The 25,656-nt window shown below is 46.7% G+C and overlaps 1 protein-coding gene across 1 annotated transcript; it reads right to left on the bottom strand.

Moving 5' to 3' along the window:
• Positions 1-378: 378 nt before the first annotated feature.
• WTIP (WT1 interacting protein) lies at positions 379-25,656 on the bottom strand. Its single transcript, XM_065925785.1, has 8 exons — positions 24,848-25,656; positions 18,978-19,079; positions 6,894-6,961; positions 6,674-6,736; positions 6,376-6,506; positions 5,548-5,599; positions 4,789-4,857; positions 379-1,711 (listed from the first exon to the last, which is right to left on the bottom strand). The coding sequence occupies exons 1-8, from the start codon at positions 25,518-25,520 to the stop codon at positions 1,571-1,573; spliced, it is 1,299 nt and encodes a 432-aa protein (XP_065781857.1). The 5' UTR covers positions 25,521-25,656; the 3' UTR covers positions 379-1,570.

Raw genomic sequence — 25,656 nt, 5'->3', positions numbered from 1 at the left:
ACCTTCACTTCCTACAGCCGGGCTCTCCCAGATGAATAATCCTACAACAGAGATCCTACATCTCACACCTGGATAAGAACAGTAGTCAAGAGGAGGTGGTTAAGTTCTCATAGGAACAAGTGGACTTAAAAGTATTCCATGAAAATCACTGTGATGGTTATCCTGATTAGGGGGTCTCTCAGCCGCAGGGGCCTGAGAGACCTGGCTACCCACCAGTGCAAATCCAACATGAGGAATGAATGAGAAGTTCAAGCTTCCCAATGCTGATGTGTCTTTCAGAGGATAAAAAAAGAGAAAAATCTACATTTCCACATACCACATTTCACTCACCGCTCTCAAGACACTGACACAAACAAAACCCCACGCTAGTCAAAAGCCTGAGATTTCAGAGGAATTTATACAAAAACATAGTCAAACTACAATTTTTTTTTTTACCACTTGAACACTAGCTGTATGATACACAAATTAAGACATTTTTGAGCTTGTGATTCTCCTAAGAAATAACAACCGTGGACCAAGGTTTTAAAAGAAAACTATATTCTTTTAAAGAAAATGAAAATATTCTCAAAGGAAAAACTTAATTTAAGTCAACTTATATGCTTTTTGTCGTGGAGCCTAATACACAGTGCTTTCCTGCAACAAGTGGGCAGGGCGCCCCCTCGCGGTCTCTCTTGACCGAGACTTGTGACTGGAATTCTGCGTGAGAAGGCGTTCTTTTCGCGAGGCTGAGGATGGGAGGGCTTGGGAAGGAGCCCAGGGCGAGATGACGGCTGAAAACACCCATCGGAATCCGGGTGACCACAACCCGCAGTGACCAAAGGCCAAAGGTTGGGGTCCTTCGCAGGCCCTACTCCCTGAGGGGGGTCATTCCTCACCCCCTCCAGCGACCCCACCCAAACAACGAACCCTTCCCACCCAACCAGCAGGCAAGGTGCTTAGGAGACAAATACGCGTGCCCTTCCCCAAACCCCCGCCTGCCAAACCACACCCAACCCCCGGGCGTTCTAGAAGGGGATTCCAGACCCCTTCGCTTCAGGGAAACTGGCTCCTGCCCCAAAGCCAGTCGGAGGACGTCGGCCGTGTATCCCGCACCCCTGCACGTGGTAACGGCCATCTTCAGCTATGCGACCCAGAGCCGGTCTGGGAGCCTACCCCCCCACGAGGCTACCGGGCACAGGGGGTCCCGAAAGGGAAAGCCGCTGGTGGGGGGAAGGGTGGGAAGCAGGCAGGGCCCGGAAGAAAAAAAGCGGCTTGAGGAGGCACAGACGGTGAATAAATATTAATAGCTTCGCCGCGGGGCCGGCCCCTCGGACAGCAGCTGGGTGGCTGGTGGGTATAGGGGTGGGGTGGGAGCCCGCCGCCGCGCCCACCCTGACACAAAGCGCCCACACTGACCTGGGTCGCGCGTCGCTAGCGTGCACGCAAAAATGTGCCTACGCAGAAAAAGACGCGCCTGCGCAGAAAAACATGCGCGCTTCTACGTAAAACCACGCACGCATGGGGACGCACACAAAACCGCAGGCTCGTGCAAGCACAAACACAACCCCAGGGTCGGGCTCTCAGCCCCAGCTCAGAGCTCCGTGACATGTACAGCAGGTGAGGGAAGTGGCCCGGGCCGGAGGCGCCGCAGGTGGCATCGGCGACACAGCAGGTGGCCCTCCAGGGGGTAGCAGCGGCGTCCATCCTCCCCGCTCAGCTGCAGCCCGCAGTCCTAGGGAAGAACAGAGCCCCAACAACAGGGTAAGCAAGGGAGCGGCGCATCAGCAATCTGTTAGGACCCTGCCCACCCTCCAGAGGACTTTGGCCTTTACTCTTTGTGGGAGAGGGGCTCAGGAGCCCAGTGTTGGGACACCCCGACTTGGAGAACCTCCTACACAACCAAAGGAGCCAGTCAGGTGGGAGATAGTTGGACACTAGCCTGGAGTCTGGGAGTCAGGGATGGGCAGTAAATGGGGGCATCAGCATAAAAATGTGACAGTTCTTACAAAGCCACAGGAGTTTCTCACAGGGAGTGCAGATAACTAGGAAAGGGAAGAGAACAGTTGAGCTGTGGAAGCTCCAACTTTATGAGAGGAAAGAAGAGAACCAGAGCCCAGATTTCAGGGGAAAATAGAAGAGGCAAAGCAAAAACAGCCTGTCCTAAGGGCACAGTGAAGAGGGCGACTAGGAGAGAAGAGTCTAGGACAGTTACTGCAAGCTTAGGGCTGTGACAACTCAGAATCGTCTCCTGGAGCCCCACATGAGGGTCACTGGTGACCTTGGGAAACGGAGGTCAAATGGCTGACTTGAGTGGCCTTAAGAGATAATGAAACAGAAGAACTGAAAACATCAAGTAAACAAAGAGTTTTGTTTTATGTCCCTTATCTTACCATTTTACCACTGCAGGATATATTATGGGCTAATTTTCTCTTGTTTAACAAGCTACGTGATTCGTGTTTAAATAAATGAGGAAATGTGAAGGTCAGACATGGAAGACAGTGTGCTGTGAGCTACAGTGAGGCACCAGGTGAACAATTTTTCCTTCCTTTTGTCACCTATCCCAAAGAGGCCCCTTTGGTGACACTCACTGCACTCAGGGCTGAACTCCAGCCTGGCAGGTTTGACACTTGTTACCCAAAGGCCCTGAGACTAATATTTGCCCTGCCCCCACCAGATTACAAAGCTGGACTGCTGTCAAGGAGCCTTATGTCCCAAACAGCCCAGATCCCAGATGTCCTGTCTGGCCACAGCCCCCTGACTGGGCCTGCTACTAACCACCACACACCAGGGAGAGGGGACGAGAAGGGGACCTGGAGACCCCAGTTCCTGTCCAGGGGTCTCCCCGGAGAGACAGCAGCACCACATCTCCCAGCCCTGAGGCACTGGTTGTGATCTGCCCACAGCTTAACCTGCTCCTTGACTCTCATTATGAGGCTTCCCCTAAGGACTGTCCTTAGCGATCCCAAGGGGACCCGGCAAGTCCCCAGACAGCAGAGCAGGATGCCCTCCTGCTGTTGCTAGGGGACCGGGGGCCCTCCGCAGGTCATGCCTGCTCCCAGTCCACCTTCCCTGATCCTCCCAACAGGATTCCTATTCCCTTTGGGTCACTTGGCCCCACCAACACAACCTGGTTCCAAACGGACCCTACATTCATACAGAAGATTTCTCACTGACACACCTGCTCTTCCCTGGGACTTTGAAACCCAACCCTTGGTTTTTCTCTTACCTCTCCAGTCAGATCAGGCCACTCATTCTAGGCCTCCTGTGTGGCTGTATGCATCCCTGGAATGTTGGGAGCTCCCTGGGCTATCCTGAGCCCCGACTCCTTCCTCTACACTTCTCTCTGGAAGACCATTTACTCCCCTGGCTTCAGCAGCCTTGTACCTGACCATGATGGGAGTCTTGCTTCCGGCCCTGACAGTAGCAAGCACCAGAATTCCCATTCTGCCTTTAACAATGAAAAAGGCTGGGCAAAAAAATACGAAACAGTGATTCTCACACTCAGAACTCCTAGCAAGGCAGGCCAGTGATGGGAGGGAAACTAATATAATAAGTCCCACAATTGCCCCAAGTTACTGTACTACTTGGAAAGATTTTCCAGACTACTCAAAGAGAGCCTATTGGCCTCCTTTAATTGAGAATTTGGGGAGGTAAATCCAACTAGAAACCACAGGACAGAGTATCAGAGAGGAAAGAGCTATATATGCCAATGACTCCCAAACTCCTACCCCTGTACCACAGTCTTCATACTCCAGCACATCCGCCTCCTTCCTGGATATCTCCATTCAGATGTCTCTAGCTACCAAAAGTGGGAACATTTTATGCCTTCCTCTTCTTACCTTCACTCATTCTCCTGGGGTCCTCACTCTCACCTCCCAACCCCTAAATTCACACATCCAGTCATTGACCAAATCCAGTCCGTTGTACTATCTAACCAGCACTCTACTTCCCGGAACCCAGGGTCACAACCTTCACTCCACCAGCGTCCTCAGGGAACCCCAGCCCCTTCCCCATCCTTCTCCATTCATTCTCTGCATGGCAAGGTGAATGCCCTTTCTAAAATGCCCTTTCTAAAATCATGTCATCCTTTTTCAATCCTTCTCTACTGTCCTCAGGATAACTGCAGGCTCCTCAGCTCAAGTGGCCTTTCATCATCCTGCCAACTTCTCCAGTGACACAAAACAACACATCTTCACACCTTAGCAATTCTGCTTCCGTTTCTTGGAAATGCCCTTCTCCCTGCCTCCTTGGCTAGCTCTGATTCATCTTTCAAATCTTAGCTTGAGTGTCACCTCCCCCAGAAAGTCTTCCTTGGTTTTCCAAGGCATCCTAGGTGCTCTGAAAACTCCCCTTGATAGCAGTGATGACCCTGTTAAATACTGCCTGAGTACTTGTCTCTCTGGAGGGTACAGACTGTCTTTATTCTCTATATCCACAACACCCCGACACTGTACATCCTGAGGAAATAATTTGATTGAATGAGAAATGGGCTGACAGAGACTATATCCTGGGGGGGGGGGGGTGTGGGGCAGAGGGAGAGACCTCACTGAGGGGAGGATAGGCATCATGCGGTAAAACCATAAAAGAGGAAGTGGGGGACTTCCCTGGTGGTCCAGTGGCTAAGACTCTGTGGTACCAATGCAGGGGGCCTGATCCTTGTTCAGAGAACTAGACATTGCTGCAACTAAGACCCAGGGCAGCCAAAGAACTATTAAAAAGAGGTAGGCCCGTAGAACACCTAGGGAGGACAAGGTGTGTGTAGGAGGGGGGCTGCCCCAGCCACCAGCCCTCTGGGGGACCCGGGCCCACCTCACAGTGGTAGCACTCCACGTGGTAATCTCTGTCCATGGACACCACACGGATGGTTGTCTCACAGCCCTGGAAGAAGAAACAGGGTGTGAAGCAAACCACGTGGTGGGCACACACCTACACGTGCTCCTGTCACAGGGGCTGTGCTTTCACACCCGTATGAGCACTGACACGGGTGCTTCCATAGGGCCGCAACAGGCACTGGTGGGTGCACACCGATGGATGTGTGTGCACCGTAGGCTTCCTCCCACACCTGCAGCTGACAGCATGCACACTTGCTGATGAGAGCCACCATATGGGCATCGGTTCTTTGGAGTCAGGAAAGACCACTGCCAGTCCTGCTTCCCCAGACACGGTAGGCTGGGACAGAGCCAGCCGTGAGGAAACCCAGTGCCGAGAGCCGCACCCCCGAAGGTCATTTCCTGCACACACTGCACCCTTCTCTTCATCTGCTCCTCCCACCAACTCCGCTGCGAGCTCACGGATTTGGGGAACAGTCCTGACATGGATGGGCAATGGAATTGAGGGGGCAGGGGGCCAGCTGAGAAGCAGGGGCCACCATGTCCCTCTAACTCATGTGGGAACACTTGCACCCTGTGCGCCCTGGGTGGTCCCCCTCCTATAAACATCCTTCTGCCCACAGGGCGATGGGGCAGGGGCACCTGCTCGTCCCTCCCACCAGGGCTCAAGACCTGGGGCCCACCCGAGCAGGACCAGCAGGGTCAGGCACCTGATCATCTCCAGGTGAGTGGTTCCTACCTGTGCAGGGAGGATAGGACGGGCACAGGAGGCACATTTTGGTGCAAACACCCTGGAGGAATAAAGGAAACCAGAAGTGACCAGCTGAATGACTGGAGGTCAAGGGCACGAGGACAGGTCCACCCATAGTAGCCCATGATGTGGCCCAAACAATAGGCCCCCTCTCCTTGTGGGGACACAGTGAGGTAGGAGCATCCTCTGCCATGCTTTCTCAGCACTGGCCTTTTCTGTGGCTCCCCAATTCACTTCCAGCCCATCACCGCCTCCAGATGGCTTCTGCCCTGGCCTCTCCCTCATGCTTCCTGAGTCTTTGCCCCTTAATGTCCAGGTTTGGGCCTCTCCTAGCTGAGACCCTGCAAAGCCTGGCTCCACACCGAGTACCAGGAACCAATGCCTAGCACCACCCCCATGCAAGGCAGCAGCACAGGACCAGAGGTCTGAGAGCGGAGCCTGGAACCACAGCAAGGAAGAATGGATTGCCTAGTCACATGAGTACCAGACAGGCAGGAAAAAGACTCTGCAGAGACCCCAAGTTCCCATTCCAGGCAGAAAAGTCCCAGCCTGGCCACTGGAGCAGAGACACCCGAGGTGGGGCATCTGAGAGTTCAAACCCCTAGGAGCAAGGGGCTGTAGGCAAAGGCAAGGGGAAGAGAGGACCGAGACAGATGGCTCCAGGCAGAGATCTGTGCTCAACCACTGAGCACACAGTGGAGGCAGGAAGTGAACAGGCCAAGAATGGAGAACACAGACAAGCAGGCTGGAAAAATGCTCCCGGGGGAGGCAGAGGAACCACGGGAGTCACACTGCTCCACAGTGCCGGCTACTCACGTGTGATAATCTCTGACACAGTAGATGTTGTTCTCCACGTCCACAGTGAAGGGCACCCCGTCCAGGCACTCATTGCATACCGAGCATCGGAAGCAGCCTGGGTGGTAGGACTTCCCAAGGGCCTGCAGGATCTGGGGGCAGGAGGCACTGAAGGGTCAGTGCAGGTGGAAGGCTCAGCACAGCCCCCAGAAGACACGCTGGCTCTGAGCCCCTGGCAGGTCTCCAACAGGTGAAAGGGTGGGGTCCTCAGACTCCGCGCATGTCAGAGGGGCTCCAGGAGCCTGGGGGAGGTTCTCACCATCTCCATGATGAGGTGTCCACACACGCTACACTTGTCAGCCGTTTGCTGGAACCCGGAGTACTGGGAGGGGGACACAGGATCCAGGATGTTATGTGACAAAGGGGCACTCGCTGCCCAGCCAGGGTCCACTTCCTGGCCTCGGATCTCCATGAGACTCAGGAGGGTCCCTGCCCCTGCTCCCACCCAAGGCACCAGCCAGGGCACAGCTCTGACTCACCAGGAAGTCCTCCTGGCAGTACACTTTCTCACCCACGTTGTAGAATGCCTTCCCACGAAGTCGTCTCCCTGCAAGGATGAGGGTAGAGAAGGGGGTCCCTGGGCCACTGGAACCAGGGATGATGTCTCTGCCACCATTTCTCAGCATCCTCCTCCAACAGATGAGAAATGGACTGCAGACAAATTTTTAAATTTCCCTCTAATGTTATGTTATTATCATTACACTAATTAATAGTTTTTTAAAATTAAGAATATGTTGTTGACAAAATTGTCATAAGAAGTTGTCATAACAAATGCGTGAAGACCTGTTTATCAAATGTAAATTGAAGTTCTGATAATTTTAAAAAAACATTTGCTTTAAGAGCAGACTTCGCAGAATAAATTTCTTAATCTAAAAACATTAGAAGTACAACTCTCACCAGGTAAAGAAGCCCAATATATTAAAAAAAAGTATCCTTTATTGCAAGGATGCCAGGATACTTCAACATTCACAAATCAATCAGTGTGATACATCATATTAACAAAATAAAGGATAAAAATTCTGTGATCATCTCAATAGATACAGAAAAAGCATCTGATGAAATTTAATATCCTTTCATAACAAGAACTCTCAATAAAATGGGTACAGAGGGAACATACCTCAACATAATAAAGGACATATATAAGAAGCCCATGCTAATGTCATATACAATGGTGAGAAGTTAAAAAGTTTTTTCTCTAGGATCAGGAACAAGACAAGGATGTCCACTTTTACCACTTTTATTCAATACAGTATTATTGGAAGTCCTAGCCCGGGCAACCAGGCAAGAAAACGAAATAAAAGGCATCCAGATTGGAAAGGACGAAGTAAAACTATCAGTATCTGCAGATGAAATATACAGAAAATCCAAAAGACTCCATCAAAAACTGCTAGAATAAATGAATTCAGTAAAGTTGCAGAATACAAAATCAACACACAACAATGTGTTGTGTTGCTTTAACTAATAATGAACTATCAGGAAGAGAAAATAAGAAAACAGTCCACTTATAATTGTATCAAAAAGAACAAAATATCTAGGAATAAACTTAACCAAGGAGGTAGAAGACCTGTATATTGAAAACTATAAGATATTAATAAAAGAAACTGAAGAAGACACAAACTAATGGAAAAATGTTCTATGCTCATGGACTGCAAGATCAGTATTATTAAAATGTCCATACTACCAAAAGCAATCTATCGATTCAGTGCAATCCCTATCAAAATTCCAATGGTATTTTTCACAGAAATAGAACAAATAATCCTAAAACTTATATGTAAACACAAAAGATCCCAAACAGCCACAGCAACCTTGAGAAAAAAGAACAGTAAGCTAGGGGTACCATGCTCCCTGATTTCAAACTGTATCACAAAACTATGGTAATTAAAAAGTATGCTGTTGGCATAAAAGCAGACACAGTGATCAATGAATCAGAACAGCAAGCCCAGAAATAAACACACACATATATAGTCGATCAATTTACAACAAAGGACCTCGCACCCGTTAGAATGGCTATTATCAATAAGACAAGAAATAACAAGCGCTGGTTAATATGTAGAAAAAAGGGAACTCTTACACACTGTTGGTGGGAATGTGATGTCAATTGGGACAACCACTGTGGAGAACAATATGGAGGTTCCTGAAAAAATTAAAAATAGAACTAACATATGATCTAGCAATTCCCCTTCGGGGAATTTATCTAAAGAAAATGAAAACACTAATTCAAAATGTTGTCTGCATCTCTATGTTCACTACAGCATTATTTACAATGAACACAACCTAAGCATCCACTGATGGATGCAACAGATAAAGAAACTGTCACACACACATACACTAGAATATTATTATTAAATTCAGCCATGACAAAGAATGAAAATGAAATCCTGTCATTTGCAACAACATGTATGCACCTGGAAGGTATTATATCCTAAGTAAGACTAACTCAGACAAAGAAACAGAAATACACTATGACCTCTTATACAGGGAATCTTTAAAAAAAAACAAAAACACAAGAACATAGATACAGAGAAAAGTTTGGCTGTTCCAAGAAGCAGGGGGTTGGGGATAAGAAAAACGAGTGATGTGATATTTTTTTAGTTTAAATAAATTGGAAAAAAAAACTTTAAAAGAAAAAGGCACACTTGTCAAATCCAACCACAGCCCCAGCAGACCCGCCAGCAGCTATGAGGCATTCCCATTAGTCAGGAGATGACAATCCCTACCCAGGAACAAGAGGGAACCTCCTCCACCCGATGAAGCACACCTACAAAAGCCCCACAGCTAACATCAGACGTGATAGTTAAATGTTTTTTTCACTTTTACCCTTAGGATTCAACAGTATACTAGAAGTGCTAGACAGTGCACTCTCCTTTTTGAATTTGAACTCTGGAGTTATAGTTCTATGGTTTGGGGGAGGGGTTAGGGATTTTCTCTTTTGTTTGTTTTTGCATTAGGATGCTCTGATCTGATTCTGACAGGGACACAGAGTGCTAGATGCTCTTGTTGACTTCCAGCAAACGAGATAGGGGAAATATAGCAGATCTTGGTAAATTCCTTTATAATAATGGTTTGATTTTTTTATTTCAAGAGAAGCTTCTTTTCCAATGTATGCTTTTTCCTTTTTGCCCATTATCCTTATCATTTGCTATAGGTGGCTTATTTTGCATTCCTGCAGATGTTGTTGTAAGTGTTTCATCTAGTGAACTGAAAATTATTGCTTAAAAAAAAGTGGTAAGGCAAAAACTGTCTTTAAACACAGATGACAATTTTTGTTATATAGAAAAATCATAAGAAATATACAAAAAAAAAAAAACTACTAAAACTAATCAGTGTGTTTAGCAAAGTTGTAGTAAAGGTGGTCAGTATATGAAAACCAAAAATATTTTTATAATCTAGCAGCAAGTGATTAGAAAATAAACTTACAATTTTAAAAATACATTTATAATAGCATCTGAAGAAAAACCATAAAATACTAAGGAATAAGTTTAATGAAAGATGTGTCTGATTTGACTCAGTAAAACCAAAGCTTGCTGGAAAAAACTGTAAAAGAGCTAATAAATAGAGAGAGAGACCACTGTTGGAAGACAGTTCGCCATTGGACTGCTTCCATTCTTAACACATCTTTCAAACACAGGGCTGGTAGCTTTCATTCCAGATTATCTTTCAGGATATCCAGGAAGGATATCCAGGATAATATATCCAGATTATCCAGGACATCTGTGGAGCAAACTGCTTAGAAGACAGAGACAGCATCTCCCTCTGCGGCAGAGGGCAAGTCTGTTTGCTGTTCAGTCTAATAAAGATAATGGGCTTCTCTGGGAGAAGAACCTGACAGCTTTGCTGGCAGCCCATTATAAAATCCTGGGGTTCCCTAGCTCAGGGTTCCTCAGCCATGACATACAGACCCACTGACCTGGTACCCACATCACCACTGTCGGACTAAGGAGGGCACACAGAACCAACGCAAAGGTGAAGCTCACGCTGCTGGCAGTACTGTGAGTATCTGCCCCACGAGGGTCGTGTCTGCAGCCAGCACCCATGAAACACTGGCAGGCTAAAGAAAAATCTCAGAGCTTGCACAGTTCCTGACAACCATCTTCATGCTTCAAATGTTCTCATACTGATTCTGCCCCAATTGATCTGCACATTCAGTGCCACCCAATTCAGTTCCCAGCACTCTCTTTTGCGGAAGTTGATGTTCCAATGTTTTAATTTTTATAGAAACACAGAGAACCTAGAATAGCCAAAATAATCTTGGAAAAGATCAACAAAACAAGAAGACTAACATTATCTATTTTAAGATTTACAGAAGTCAAGACAGTGTAATATTCTGGTAAGGAGAGACAAAAAGATCAGTGGAACAGAATGGAGTCCAAAAACAGACCCATAAATACTTCAAGAAACATGCAAGTGGGAAAGCAAAAGTCTTTCCAGTACATGGTGCTGAAACAACCAGACAAGTCATATGGAAAAAAAAAATAACATTCAATTCCTCATACCATACAGAAGATGAAATAGTCATCAACCTAAACATAAAAATGAGGGACCTAAAACTTCTAGAAAAAAACAAAGGAGACTATCTTCATGACTTAAAGGGAGACAGAAAAATTTACGTCACAAAAATAATAACCATAAAACAAACAAACAAAAAAACCCTGAAGAAAACATTCACAAAACATCTAAAAAGAAATTTTACCATATATATTCCTAGAACTAAACAATAAAAGACAACTCCCAATTTAAAAACTGAGCAAAAGAGGAACTTCCCTGGCAGTTCAGTGGTTGAGACTTCAAGCTTCCAGTGAAGGAGCTGCAGATTCATGGGTGGGGAACTAAGATCCTATATGGTACATGGCAAGGCCAAAAAATTTTTAAAAACAAAATAAAAAGGGAGTAAAAACAAAATTAAAAATTATTAAAAAAAAAAAAAAAAACAGGGCAAAAGACTTGAATAGGCTTCACAAAAGAAGAAAAAAATGGCCAAGAAACAAAAGAAAAAAAGATGCCTAAACCTCATTAGTTCTCAGGGAAATATATATTAAAACCACAGTGAGCTACCACTTCACACCCATTAGAATGGCTAAAATTAAACAGACTAAAATACCAGCTGTTGGCTAATATGTAGAATGACCCAACTCTCTTACATTTCGAGTAGGAGTTTAAAATGATACAGCCCCCTTGGAAAACAGTTTGACATTCTCTTATGAAATTAAACATACACTTAGCCTACGACCCAGAAATTCCATTCCCTGGAATTTACCCAAGAGAAATGAAAACATTTGTCCACAAATGACCTGTACTAGAATGTTCATAGCACAACCTTGTATCTACAGTTAAATGGAAAAACAAAGTGTGGTATATATTCATAAAACAGAATCTTACTCAGTAATACAAAGGAGGGAACTACTGATACATGTAACAACATGGATTTAAAACAAAAATGCTTAGGAAAAAAAAGGGGGGGGGGGCGGGAAACAACTTTAAAAAAAGAAAGAAAATAGTACCTATTAATTGCATTTAACAGACAAAACTAATGTATGGTGGTAGAAATTGGAACACTGAAAAAAAATAAAATAAATTTAAAAAATAAAAGAAATTGGAACACTGGTTGAAAGGATATGATGGGGGAATCATATGGAGATCAACTGGAGAAAGGGCAAGACAGAAGTTTCTTGCAGTTTTTTTCCTATATCTTTGTTAGGGGTGTAAGTTGTATAAATGTACATACTTATGCTAAATCTCTGAACTATATACTTACGATCTGTTTGCTAAGCAATATGTAAATTTTACTCAATTAAAAATGAAAACAAAGATAAACCGAGTATATCCTGTGCCAGAGTAAAGAAGTCTTCAAAGAAAAAAGTGGGTACATGTCAAAAGAGCATAGGAGCCAGTGGGAAGGGACTTCTCTAGCCAAATTTGAGACAGTTTGTGCATCAAAAGAATAATGAGGGTACTGCAACACATTACATGAATACAAATCCATAAGTAATAAGAATTCTCAGAAAATATATATTTGCCCCTGCTCATAACATTTAAAAATTCCTTAAAAAAAAATTACTTAAGTTTTCTGGAAAACATCTTATAATTTAGAACTGTATCAACTTTATTGGAGAATTATTCCCTAATAAAATCTGTCCTATTGTTTGTTAAGTGGGAAAAAAAAAAATTCCCTAGGAGAATGCACCTGCAACACACACCTCAATGAATTCCCACACAGACTTCCACAATCACAAACTAGAAAACCCTGGTGGTCCAGTGGTTAAAATCGCACTTTCACTGCCTAGGGCCCAAGTTCTGTCCCTGGCTGGGGAACTAAGATTCCAAAAGCCGGGAGGTGCAGCTAAAAAAGAAGAAAGTAATGAAGCAAGAATAGGTGAGGAAAAGAATTTACAACACATAATAACCAACAAAAGAACTTTTATCCAAGATGCATAAAGAATTCCTAGAAATCATGAAGAAAAAGTCAAACAACCCAATTTAAAAATGGGCAAAAAGGGGCTTCCTTGGTTGTTTAGTGGTAAAGAATCCACTTGCCAATGCCGGAGACACGGGTCTGACCCCTGGTCCGGGAAAATCCAACACCCCATGGAGCAATTAAGCCTGGGCACCACAGCTACTGAGCCTGTGCTCTGGAGCCCCAAAGCCGCAAGTACTGAACCCAAGTGCCCTAGAGCCTGTGCTCCACAACGAGAGAAGCCACTCAATGAGAAGCCCGTGCAGCACAATGAGAAGTAGCCTGCACTCGCCACAGCTAGAGAAAGCCCATGCAGCAATGAAAACCCAGTATGGCCAAAAATTAATTAATTAATTTTTTATAAAATGGGTAAAAGACTCAACAGGTACTTTACACACAAAGGCATTCAAATGGCCAACAAATACATGAAAGAGTGTATGAATCATCAGTATTCATCAGAGAAATTCAAAGTAAAATCAGTAATGTTTCACTCCAGTATGGCAGAAACCAACACAACTTTGAAAAGCAATCTTCCTCCAAGTAAAAAATTAATTAAAAGAGAGAAAGATATCACTCTACCTCTACCAGAATGGCTAAAAAGACAATGCCAAGTGTTTGCAGGAATAAGGAACAACTGGAATTCTCATACACTGCCAGTGGGATTATAAATTGGGTTTGTCTCCTGTGGTAACCACCAGCACCTACTAAAGCTACACACAGCTGACAAGAAAGTTCACTGATCTAGACTCCCGATTCTGGAAGACAGATCTGAAGAAGTGAAACAATGCAGAAAGGGAGAGGAGATATGGATAATGTGAAGGAGTGGCTAAGAGAAAAGGAGGATAGAATGACAAAGACTAACATTTCTAATTTGAATTTTATAAGTAAATAATAGAAACAATGGGAAAGAAGGAAATTCTTGAAAATAAAATAGCTAAGATTGTTCTCATATTGAAAAGTTTTCAGATTCAGGAGTCAAAATGAATCCTGGACAAATAAAACTCATAGCTACACCCATCAACTGTAAAAGAACACTTTAAATCATCTGTACTTTTTTTCCTAATTGATACATGAAATATCTTAAATACCCTGGAAAATGATCCTTGGAAGTTATGATTGTGGCAGTATATAGTTTGTTTTCCCACATGCTTCACAGTCAGTCTCTTTAACAAATCCAGTTTTTTAACTCTAATGTAGCCAAATTTGTCAATCCCTTCTTCTTAAGTGTGGTGATTTTTGTGAGTGGGGAAAAAAAAAACTTTCTTAACCAAAAGATTGATAGAGGTAATTTTCTATACTTATTTCTAAAATTATCATGTTTTTCTTTACCCATTTTGGTATTTGACCCACTTGGATTTAATTTCATTATTTTATAGGGATAACCACTTTTCCCAGAACCACTTGCAATGCCATCTCTATCATCAATTAAGTTTTCACACAGACATGGGTCTGTTTCTAAACTCTCCACTCTGTTTCAGTGGTCTATTTGTCCATCCTTGCCCCAATACCACATGAAATTACTAATAAAACTATACAGCATATTGACACCTGGTAGTAGAAGCTTCCCAACTTACTCTTTGTCAAGATCCTCTTAGTATTCTTAGCCTTTTGCTCTTGCATTTAAATTAGCCTGGCAAATTCATGAAAACCTGCTTAAGTGGAATTACAATGCATTATAGATCAATTTGAAAAAACTGGCATCTCAACACTATTGAATATACCCATGTTCAATAGTACATGAATATGGATATATTCATAAATATCTACATGAATATGGTGTGTTTATTTTTCTTATCTTAGTTCAATGACAAGGACTTCCAGTACAATGCTAAATAGAAGATATGATTGCAGGCTTTGTCCTTTCCTCTTTTAAAGGTCCATTTTTCTTATATTTCACCACTGAGTGTGATGTTTGCATAGATTTTTAGTAACCAACTTTCATCAGGTTGAGAAAGTTCCTTTTTATTTCTAACTTGCTAAAATCTGAATGTCAGCAATTTCCCTGGTGATTCAGCAGTTAAGAATCTGCCTTGCAACGCAGGGGACATGGGTTCAATCCCTGATGGGGGAACTAAGATCTCACATGCCACAGAGCAACTAAGCCCTCAAACTACACCTAGACAGTGCATGCACCACAACGAAACATCACGCCTGCTGCAACTGAAACCTGATATAGTCAAAATAAAACAAATATACAAACTTTAAAAAAAAAAACAACTGAATGTCAGGGCTTCCCATATGGCTCAGTGGTAAAGAATCCAGTGCAGGAGACATGGGTTCTATCCCTGATCCAGGAAGATCCCACATGCCAAGAAGCAATTAAGCCCCGGTGCCACAACTATTAAGCCTGTGCTCTAGAGCCCAGGAGCCACGACTACTGAAGCCCATGTGCCCTAGAGCCTGTGCTCCACCGTAAGAGAAGCATCTGCAATGAGAAGCCCACGCTGCAACTAGAGAGTAGCCCCCACTTGCCGAGAATAACGAGAGCAACCATGAGCAAAGAAACCCAGCACAGCCAAAAATAAATAAACAAAAATTATTTTTAAAAATGTGAATGTAGATTTTATTGACCTCTTGTTCTACTCCTATTGAGACGATCATAAAGTTTTTCTTCTTTGTTAATGAGGTGAGTTACATTAATGAGTTTTCTACTGTATACTGTGTAAGAATACTCAAGTATTCTTCAGATAGGCTCAACTTGGTTATAATATATTATCTTGATTCATACACTGCTGAATTTAATTCAAGAGGGGAAAAAAAAAAAAAGGAGAAAATAAAATAAATAGTACAAGAAAAGATTCCCAGAACCGCAGGGCAAGTCTCCTGTCTGACGGGACTCTGTGTGTGTGCCCAGCACAACCAATGGCACAAAGCCGAGAGCAAATATAAAGTACCCTGAGCTCAGCTGCTGCGCTGCCCGACTTCAAGAGCACCATTCCTGCTGCATCTGCGTAAATGGCACTCCCTGGAACCGTGCAGTTCACAGCCCTTTCCAGAGGCTATTAGAGCCAGAGCAATGACAGCCGTCTTCCTGAGACTCTCAAAAGGAAAAAACAGGTCACACACACAAAAATGAGACTCAGAATGGCATCAAAATTTAGCAGGAGCCATGGCTTCTGGAAGATAAATCTACAACTTCAAAATGCTTAGTGCGGGACTTCCATGGTGGTCGAGTGGTGAAGACCCCACACTTCCCCCGCAGGGGGCCATGGACTTCACCCCTGGTGGAGGAATTAAGATCCCACATGTCCTGTGGTGCAGCCAAAAGGAAAAAAAAAAAACAAAACATGCTAAACAAAATGCTTAGAGAAAATTATTTCCTATTTGGAAGTCTATTCTCAGTCAACTATAAATTGTGAGGGTAGAATGAAGGCATTTTAGACACACCGGAATTCAGAAAATGTACCTTCCACATGCCCTTTTTTAGATAACTGAAGCAAAACGCTGAACACTCTTTGGGTGGTTCACAGCTTCGAGTCTTCCCTACTTATCCAAGTTGTGTTCAGTATCCAGCCTTACCTCAGACAGTTTGCTGTGTTTAAGGGAAACTTGAATTCACCCTCCTTATCCATGGGTGGGCCTGATTAGTATAAAGCTAATTCTTCCCTTATATTGGTTCGGATACTCAGGCAAGTAAAGTCAATCAAATCACAGCACTCCCCCCAGCCACAGGGGTTGGTTCAGGAATCCATGTGAGATGATCTGGCCAATGACATGCAAGAAGATTGTTGCTAGGTATTTTCTGGAAAAGAAGTGTCTCCACCCCAAAAACATGACCAGAAGAAATGCCCACTCTTTCTTCAGACCAGTGGTGTGGCAATGGAAGTCTCAAGATGCCTCAGACATTTCATAAGAGAAGTGGCCCTGAGGATAAAGCCAAACATGAGGGAAAGCCAGCCAAGCTTTTGGCCTAAGCCAAAGGGCCTAGGCCACTAGATCATTCCCAGCCTAAAGCCAGTCCTATCTCTGGGCTCCCAGTTCACTGAGTTAAGAAATATTCTTAACAGTTCAAGCCTCCTCAGCAGTTTTCCTGTTACCTGCAGCTGAAAGCTTTGTGGAGACTGTGGATTCAATCCAAACAGTATACACGTGAAGGTACAGAATGAACACTCCACAGGGGTTCAGAGGACAGCTGGCTCAGACTACAGAGGCCAGGGACTCCTAAGAGGGGAACTCAGAAGAATGCCTGCAACAATGGAACATCTGGGGGGGGGAAAGAACTAAAGATAAAAGTCAAGACAATGCAAGGAGAAAAAAAAGTTTAAAGAAGAAAAAACTCCAGGAAAAGTAAATGACTACAGAAAAAAGAAGATATAATCACAGTGTAATTCTTGGCTCTGCAGTAAATAGCATTTATAAAGTCACATAACATAGTAATATAAACCTGGTTTATTGATATAATCACAACTTAAGATGATTATACTGAGAAGATGGAAGGAGAGAAGGGAGAACAGTCAGTATAAGAACAGCCCCTATTCTGAGGGCTTCCCTGGTGGCTCAGTGGTAAAGAGTCCACCTGTCAATGCAGGAGACACAGGTTCGAGCTCTGATCCAGAAAGATTCCACATGCCACAGAGCAACTAAGTCTGTGCTCTAGAGCCTGGGAGTTGCTACCATTGAAGCGCACAAGCCCTAGAGCTCAAGCTCCACAAGAGAAGTCATCGCAATGAGAAGTCCGCACACTGCAACTAGAGAGTAGCCCCTGCTTGCCTCAACTAGAGATAAGCCCATGCAGCAACAAAGACCCAGCACAGCCAAAAATAAAGAAATAAAGAAAATTATTAAAAAAAAAAAATCTATTCTTCACTTACCACAGCAAACTCAAGTGAAACAAGGTTAAAAAACTCAAGTAAATCATTTCTAAAACTGATGCATAAAGAAACAGCCATGTGCACTGTTAGAACATGGAGATGTCTACTAGAAGAAGTTGCTAAAAAATATCAAGTGAGAGATACCAGGGGTAGGAAGACAAGTACTTTTTTGCTATTGCAAAAATTGCTTCTCAGGACTATTTTATGTAATACTAGGCACATATTACACTTTTATAATATAAAATACTAAAATGTTTTGTGTAAATAAATAAAAGATGTCTGCTCAGGGGCAAAGTATGAAAGAACAATAAGAACATCAAGAATGTAGATTTATTAGGTTGGTTGGATTATAGTTACTTTTTATAACTTTAAGTTAAATGATGTTTATATTTTATACCATGTGTAAAATCAGGACAAAAAATAAACTGCAGGGAAAAAAATACTAGCCCGTATATAGGCAGGCAGAAGGCACATCACTGGCTCCACAAGCCCCACCCAGGCAGCCAGGAGATATCAGTACCCTGCTAAGGACAGAGGTTCCAAAGACAAGGCTCAAGGACTTCCCTGGTGGTCCAGTGGTTAAGACTTCCCCTTCCATCACAGGAGATGTGGGTTCAGCCCCTGGTTGGGGAGCTAAGATCTCACATGCATCGAGGCCAAAAAAACCAAATCATAAAACAGAAGCAATATTGTAACAAATTCAATGAAGACTTTAAAAACTGTCCACATCAAAAAAAAAAAAAAAAAAAATATCTTGGGTCGTTGCTGGGGGCCCAGTGGTTAAGAATCTGCCTTCCAGTGTAGAGGATTCGAGTTCGATCCCTGGTCTGGGAACTAAGATCCCACATGCCTCGGGGCAAGTAAACCCATGTACTGCAACAACTACTGAGCCTGCTGCTCTGGAGCCCGCAAGCCGCAACCAAAGAGAAGCGCATGCACCACATGCACCTCAACGAAGAGCCCACCCACCACAACAAAGACCCCACATGCTACAACTGAGAACTGAAGCAGTCAAAAATAAATCGTTTAAAAAAAAGACAAAAAACAAGGGTTAGAGAGGCAGCTTTTCCCTATGACCAGCAAAAGGCTCTTCCCTGTCCCCACATATCCCCACCCCCAGGGTCCAGCAGATCTCTCAGGAGCCTAGGGCCCTCAAATAGGCCAAGCCAGAAGGAAAGGCATCATGACTCAGCCTCCTCCACACTCCAGCCTGGGCCAGAGCTGGGTGATCCACCTGCCTGGAACTTTGGCACAAGGGGGTTCACAGTGCAAGGGGGATGGAAGGGGAGAATGCTACCTACCACAGGAGTTGCAGGTGAAGCAATCAGTATGATACAGGCTCCCCATCGCCTGGCATGCCTGCCTTGCCCCATAGATGCCAAGCCCGCACTTGATGCAAATGCCTATGGAAGAAGAGGCAGGAGAGAGCAGCAGTTAGCACCATGACTGTGAACTTGAACAGCTATGCATCTGACTCCCAGTCCCCGTGCTGCCCAGTCATGGGATCTGGGGCAAGGGAAATTCCAGAGTCCTCCGTCGCCCCATTACTAACGGCTGGCATGGGGGTAGTAAGGGTACCAGTAGGGCTTCCCTGGTGGCTCAGATGGTAAAGCATCTGCCTGCAATACAGGAGACCCAATCAATCCCTGGGTCTGGAAGATCCCCTGGAGAAGGGAATGGCTACCCACTCCAGCATTCTTGCCTGGAAAATTCCATGGACAGAGGAACCTAGCAGGCTACAGCCCATGGGGTTGCAAAGAGTCAGACATGACTGAGCGACTAACACCCACACAGACATACATACACACACACACACACACACACACGGGTACCACTACTTAGGGTTTGCTGCTGTTGTCTGAGGATTCATAGAGTTTAGCAGCGCACCTGGCAAGTCAGAGCTAAGTGACACTGTCTGTGCCATCAAAATTACAAGGACACCTTTACGTCTTGACCTGCTATCGGACTAGGAGAAATTCCTTTCTGCTGTCTAAGAACCAGAAAGAATGAAGACCATACAAACAGAGCTGAGCCCTGACCCTCCCAGCCACAACTCCTTCATTGAATGATAATGTCAGTTTAACCTCTCGTTCAGTCCACACAGAGATACTGATGCCCTGCATAGTTGAGGTGCCAGAGATTTTGCAAGGCACCAAATTCCCACCCCCAAGGAGCCTGTATTCCAGTGAAGGGAGACAGACAACAACAGGTAAGTCACATCTCAGGTGGGAAAAAGTTCTATGGAGGAAAAGAAGGATGATTAAGAGTATGTCTGGGGGCTCCTCCCTGGCAGTCCAGTGGTTGGGACTTCGTCTTCCAGTGTAGTGGGGTGTGGATTCGATTCCCGGTGGGGGAGCTAGGATCCCACATGCCTTGCCCCCACAAAATAAAACATAAACAAAAAATAAAACAGAAGCAACATTGTAACAATTTAATAAAGACTTTGAAAATGGTCCAAATTAAAAAAAAAAAAAAAGAATATATCTAGGGACTTCCCTGACCCTCCAGTGGTTAAGACTGCACTTCTTATGCAGGGGGCACAGGTGTGATCCTCAGTCGATGAACTAAGATCACCCATGTCTCGTAGTGTGGCCAAAACAAACAGGAATATGTCTGACTGTGTGATTTTTAAAGTTTAAAGAGGGTGTCAGACAAGGCCCCAGTGACAAGGTGATATCTGAGCAAAGATTTCAAGGAAAAAATGGAGGGAAGCTGCTCCGCAAGGAAAACTAGGTGGACTTGGGGGCCACCCTAGTGTGGGGTGCTAAGCAGGCAAGGGAGGGGTGGTAAAGAGAGGGGTGACCAGCAATGCCAGGGCGAAGGCCAGCATGAGCTTAAGGGACTCTCTGGCCAGCCCGCCTGGAGACCTGGACTGAAGGTGGCCTACCCAGACACCTGAGCTTCTCTCTCAGACTCACCCAGGGTCTCCCAGGCCACAAAGGGCCTAAGATCGGTCCCCTGGACTCTAAGTCCTCTGGCAGTTTCAGGACACACTGCCCTCACCCCTTCTCCCCTGCTTTCCATCACATCTCTCTGCTTAACATTTAGCATGGTTGAGTCTCTCCCACCTGAAAAAACCTCCATCAGCCACCCCATTCTCCCTCTCCCTCCAGTCAAGAAAGAAAGTTCAGTCCACACCCCGTCATTTCCTAACGGTGAGCTCTATGGACTTCCTCTTCTGGTCTTGCCAGCAGCGGCCCTCCTCTCAAGTCCCCAGGATGTGACCTACACCTGCCTGGCTTTCTGGTTCTCTTTTCCCAGTTCTACTGGGTATTCCCTTGCTCAATCCTGGACCTCCCATGCCTAAGTCTCCCCAGGAAAGGGCCAGTCAGTGCAGATGCTCTCAAACCAGGCAAGAATGTAAAAGTGGCTGATGAGGCCCCAGGTGAATGAAGGAGACAGCCATGGCTGGGGGAGGTCACAGCCATCAGCTCCACTGACGGCTGCCAGGCCTGCTAGAGAGTCTGATTTTTCCAGAAAAGCTAGAAATCTGGATTTATGTATGAAAACTTTCCACGCAGAAATAAATCATCAACTTTCATGTTTTGAGAATTTGGAAGCCAAACACACTGTGTCTGCAGGTCTCCACTCATGGCTTTACCCCATCTCCCCGGGGGAAGTCCCATCTGTTCCCAACTGCTCACTCCTGAAGAGGCTCCTGGCACCCTGCCCAACCCAGATTCCTTTCCTGAGCCACCGATTCACCTCCCAGACCACCGCAGGCCCAGAACAGAGCTCTGGGTTCCTGCTCAGGAAACGGCACTTTTGTGTAGCCAGGTTTAGGGAAGTATCCAGATCCACCCTGCCTTTCTCACCTCCAACTCTGAATCCAGTTTCTGTGTTTCCTACTATAAACTTCATTCCCTCCCCTCGCTCCCACTGGTCTGATTCAGCATCATCAATTCTCATTCCACTTGCTGTTTCAACAGTCTCCTTACAGCAAACTGCTTAAAGCAGACTTCTCTTTCTAAAGTGAAAATGACCCACCCTCACACCTTCATTCTTGTCCATCAACTCTGCAAACCTGACCTTGTTTTTGTCTAAGTTACCAAAATATTCAGTGAAAGGGACAGAAGTCAGCTGCCCCTAGGGAGCAGAACAGAAGGATGGGCAAGAGGAGAAGTTATAACCTTATTATTATTTGCTTTTTGGTTCTCTTTTGATTTTTTTAATATGAGCTTGCACCACTTTAATAAAAAAACACCGAGGACAGAGGCGGGCTGTTTAGGTACTAAAAGAGGAAGCTGACCAAGGCTTAGGGTGATAAGCGGTACTCTGAAGAGGTTGAAGACCATGACTCTGTCGGCTGGTACAGCAATTGAAAAGGCGGCTGCAGCACTGACTTGGAGCCAGACAGAGATTAGAGGAATCAGAGGTACTGGTGAGACGCAGGCTGCAGTGAGAACTGAAGACAGCCAAGCTGAGGCAGATCCAGGGTGTGGAGTAAACCCACGATTTACCCTCAGGCAAATCCTGAAGCTGCTAGCTGGCTCGTAACAGCAGAACCTGGTCAGGAGAGATGTTCATGAAATACAGAGAAGGGCCAAGAGGTGAGTGGGTTCTAGGGCCAAAAAAAAGGGATGGACAGAGAGGAAAAAACACTCTGAGGGTGGTTTATCAGAGGTCACTTGAGCTTATGCTACCTGCAGACTTCCTGTTGTAAAATGTTACATTATTTTCATACAAATTGAGGTGTATGAAACTGTGGCATTTATAGTTCTAAAAGGTGGAATAAAGGCAGTAAGATACTAGCAGTTCAAGTAAATAGCTGCTCATATTTTTAAAAATCAGGAAAAAGTAACTTAGATCTGACTTCTCTTAAAAAAGAAAGAGCAGGACTTCCCCCAGGAGTCTAGTAGCTAAGACTCAGTGCTTCCAATGCAGAGGGTGTGGGTTCATTCTTTGGTCAGGGAATTAAGATTCCCCCATGCTGTGTGGGGGAAAAAAAAAAACCCAAAGATCTAAATCATCAGTCACCTCCCACTCCCATGTGACAGCAGTTGCCCTCAGAAAGGATGACCCATTAGCCCCTTCACTTCTCCCACTACTTGCCCAGGTCTGGCCACCTCCGTTTCACACAAAAATTCAGGAATAATGTTCACTGCAGCACTGTTTCCAATAGCCAGGACATGGAAGCTACCTAGATGTCCATCGACAGATGAATGGATAGAGAACTGTGGTACATATATACAATGGGGTACTACTCAGTCATAAAAAGGAATGAATTTGAGCCAGTTCCAATGAGGTAGATGGATCTAGAGGCTCTTATACAGAGTGAAGTTAAGTCAAAAGAGAAAAACAAGTATCACATATTAACTCATATATATGGAATCTAGAAAAATGGTAATGATGAACCTGTTAGAAGGGCAGGAATAGAGACGCAGACACAGAATACAGACCTATGGACCCAGCCAGGGAAGGAGAGGGTAGAACAAATCCAAAGAGTAGCACTGAAACATATACATTACTACATGTAGAGCAGATAGATAATGGGAAGCTGCTGGATAACACAGGGAGCTCAACCTGGTGCTCTGTGACAACCTAGACAGATGCGAAGGTGTGGGGGTGGGAAGGAGGTTCAGGCGGAAGGGGACACGTGTATACCTATGGCTGACTCACACTGTTGTATGGCAAAAACCAACATAACACTGTAAAGCAATTATCCTCCAATTAAAAATAAAAATATATAATTAAAAAATTTAAAAACTCAGTAGCACCTTCAGAGGCCCAGAGAACACACCCTTGCCCAGGCCCTGCAGTGAGTGGGAACAGTGAGAAGCTAGTGAGAAGACAAGCTTCTCCAGTAGAGAGTGCTGGAAAATTGTTCTCTGTAGAAGGCACTCAGCTTCTGCTCCTAGCACCTACCTGGTATGACAGACAACAGCTTCCTAAGTCACCACCCTGCTCCCAGGCTGTCTGACAGCAGCCACGGGACCTACCCGACCACAAATTCTCACCATGATGCTCGAAGATGAACAGGTCCCCTCCCAAAGGCAGAACAACCCTCTGGTCTACACACTCCCTTGTCCACCTGACCCCTCTTGGGCTGCAGCCCTGGGAGCTTAATGGAACCGTCCACTTCCTTACTTGCTTCCTCCTGCCCACATTTTTCCTTCTGGCTGGAATGTCCCTACTGACTAGTAATCTACAACCTCCTTCTCTCTCAAGATCCAGTTCAGGGCAGTCCAGAGCTGCCAGCTAGAAAGAATGCATGAAAGACAAACCCCAGGAGGAGCATCATTCCCAGACATGATAACCACCACCCCCTCCAAAGCCAGGTGCCTGCTTATCAGTAAAGGAGGGACGGAAGCCCCTCCCCAAGCCTCCTCTCAGAACCTCCAGCCTAAGACTCCCAAGAGATGTCCAAGGGATGGGATCAAAGGGCCAAGGTCAGACTGGGCAAGGGAGGCTGTCAGAGATTGATGATCTTTGCAAATAATGTGAAGTAGGGTTCCCTTGGGAAACATCCCATATACACAGCTCAGTCCAGTTAGACCGGCTCAGTTCCTCCCACTCAGGGTGGGCTTCCCATCCCGCGGCCTCTACCTCCAGCCGCCACCATTATCAAAGCCTCAGGTCAGGTGGGCTCCAGTGGTATCTGGCCGGCCGCCTTCCTCCCTGCCCCGTTCACAGCCCGTACTGCTAAGAAGGGAGACACCGGAACCGCGGGGACCTAACAGCTTCGGCTGATCACAAAGCACCGGCTACGAAGAACTGAAGCCAAGTACCGAGGGTTAAGAAGAAATTATTCGAGAATAGCTTATTCTGCCTATTAACGTGACTTTTTCTCTCAGGAGCAACGCATCCCGAAGATGCCAGAACTCCGGGCCCGGAGACTCAAGAGGCTCAGCCACTGTCCTGCACAAGCCCCAGACCTGGTGGTTCGTTCACAGACACACACACAACGCACACACACGCTAAGCCACTGTACTACACAAGCCCCAGACCTGGTGGTTCACACACACACACAAACACACGCACACTATCTGCGGGAACAAACGTCACCGGCTCCCCAGCCCCACGGGAGGGAGCCGCGCTTTTCGCATCCCGGCCCACCCTGCGCTCTCCTCGACCGAGCCGGCCGCCTACCCGGAGGCCGTCCTCGACCCCCGACGAGGAGAGCGGAGGCCCGGGGCCCAGGCGCGCGGGAGGCGCGGCCGAGCTCGCTCACCGAAGTAGTCCCGCGCCGTGCGCGCCTCCAGCGCCCGCTCCAGCTCTCGGGTCAGCGCCTCCAGCCGCCGCTCCGCCGCGCTCGGGCCGCCCTCCCGGCCCGGGGGCAGCTGGAGCGAAGGCAGAGCGAAAGGGGCCGGCCCGGCGGGCTCCGGGGAGCGAGCCGGCGCGGGACAGGCGCCGGGAAGGAGCAGGTCCGGGTAGGCGCCAGCCGAGCCGCGGGAGCCGAGGCTGGACACGCTGGAGCGGGCGCTGCCCACCGACGGCGGCCCGGGTCCCGCGCGCGGGTCCGAGCGGCCCGAGCGCGGGCTGCCGTGGCGCTGGTCGTAGCCGAGACTGATGCCGCTGGAGCGGGCGCTGCCGCTGCCGCCGCCGCCGTCGGAGCCCGCCAGGCTAGCCCGTGGGCTGCCCGCCGGCTGCGCGCTGAGCTCTGGGGCCGCCGCGCGCCGCGGGCCTCGCTCCCCGCGGCTCAGTCCATCCACCCCGGCCTCGGGGCCACCGCCGCCGCCGCCCTGCCCCCTGCGGCCCAACGCCTGGGCCGCTTCGTCCGCCGGCCCGGGCCGCGGCCCCCGCCGACCCCGGCCCGGAGAGTCGCCGCCCGGCTCCAGCTCCCGCAGGGCCAGCCCGGCCAGGAGCAGAGCCGCCTCGTCCGCGGCCGCCCGGGAGCGCTGCATGGCCCGGCCCGCCGGCCCCGGCGCGTCACCTCCGCCTCCGCTTCCCGCCGCCGCTCCGGCCGCGCCGCCGCATCGTCCGCCCGAAGCCCGGAGCCCGCCCCGGGACCCCTGGGCGCGGGGCGGGGCGGGGCCGGCG

The sequence above is a fragment of the Muntiacus reevesi genome, chromosome 2, assembly GCF_963930625.1.
Source record: "Muntiacus reevesi chromosome 2, mMunRee1.1, whole genome shotgun sequence".
Taxonomy (NCBI): Eukaryota; Metazoa; Chordata; class Mammalia; order Artiodactyla; family Cervidae; genus Muntiacus; species Muntiacus reevesi.
Note: the sequence above shows the minus strand (reverse complement) of the source record. Positions and strands in the feature narration are given on the sequence as shown.

Coding starts and splice junctions, on each gene's coding strand:
- WTIP (XM_065925785.1), bottom strand. CDS start 25,520: ATGCAGCGCTCCCGGGCGGCCGCGGACGAGGCGGCTCTGCTCCTGGCC. Junction 19,080..24,847: donor CACGGCGCGGGACTACTTCG/GTGAGCGAGCTC, acceptor CTTCTTCCATAG/GCATTTGCATCAAGTGCGGG. Junction 6,507..6,673: donor GACACCTCATCATGGAGATG/GTGAGAACCTCC, acceptor TCCTGCCCCCAG/ATCCTGCAGGCCCTTGGGAA.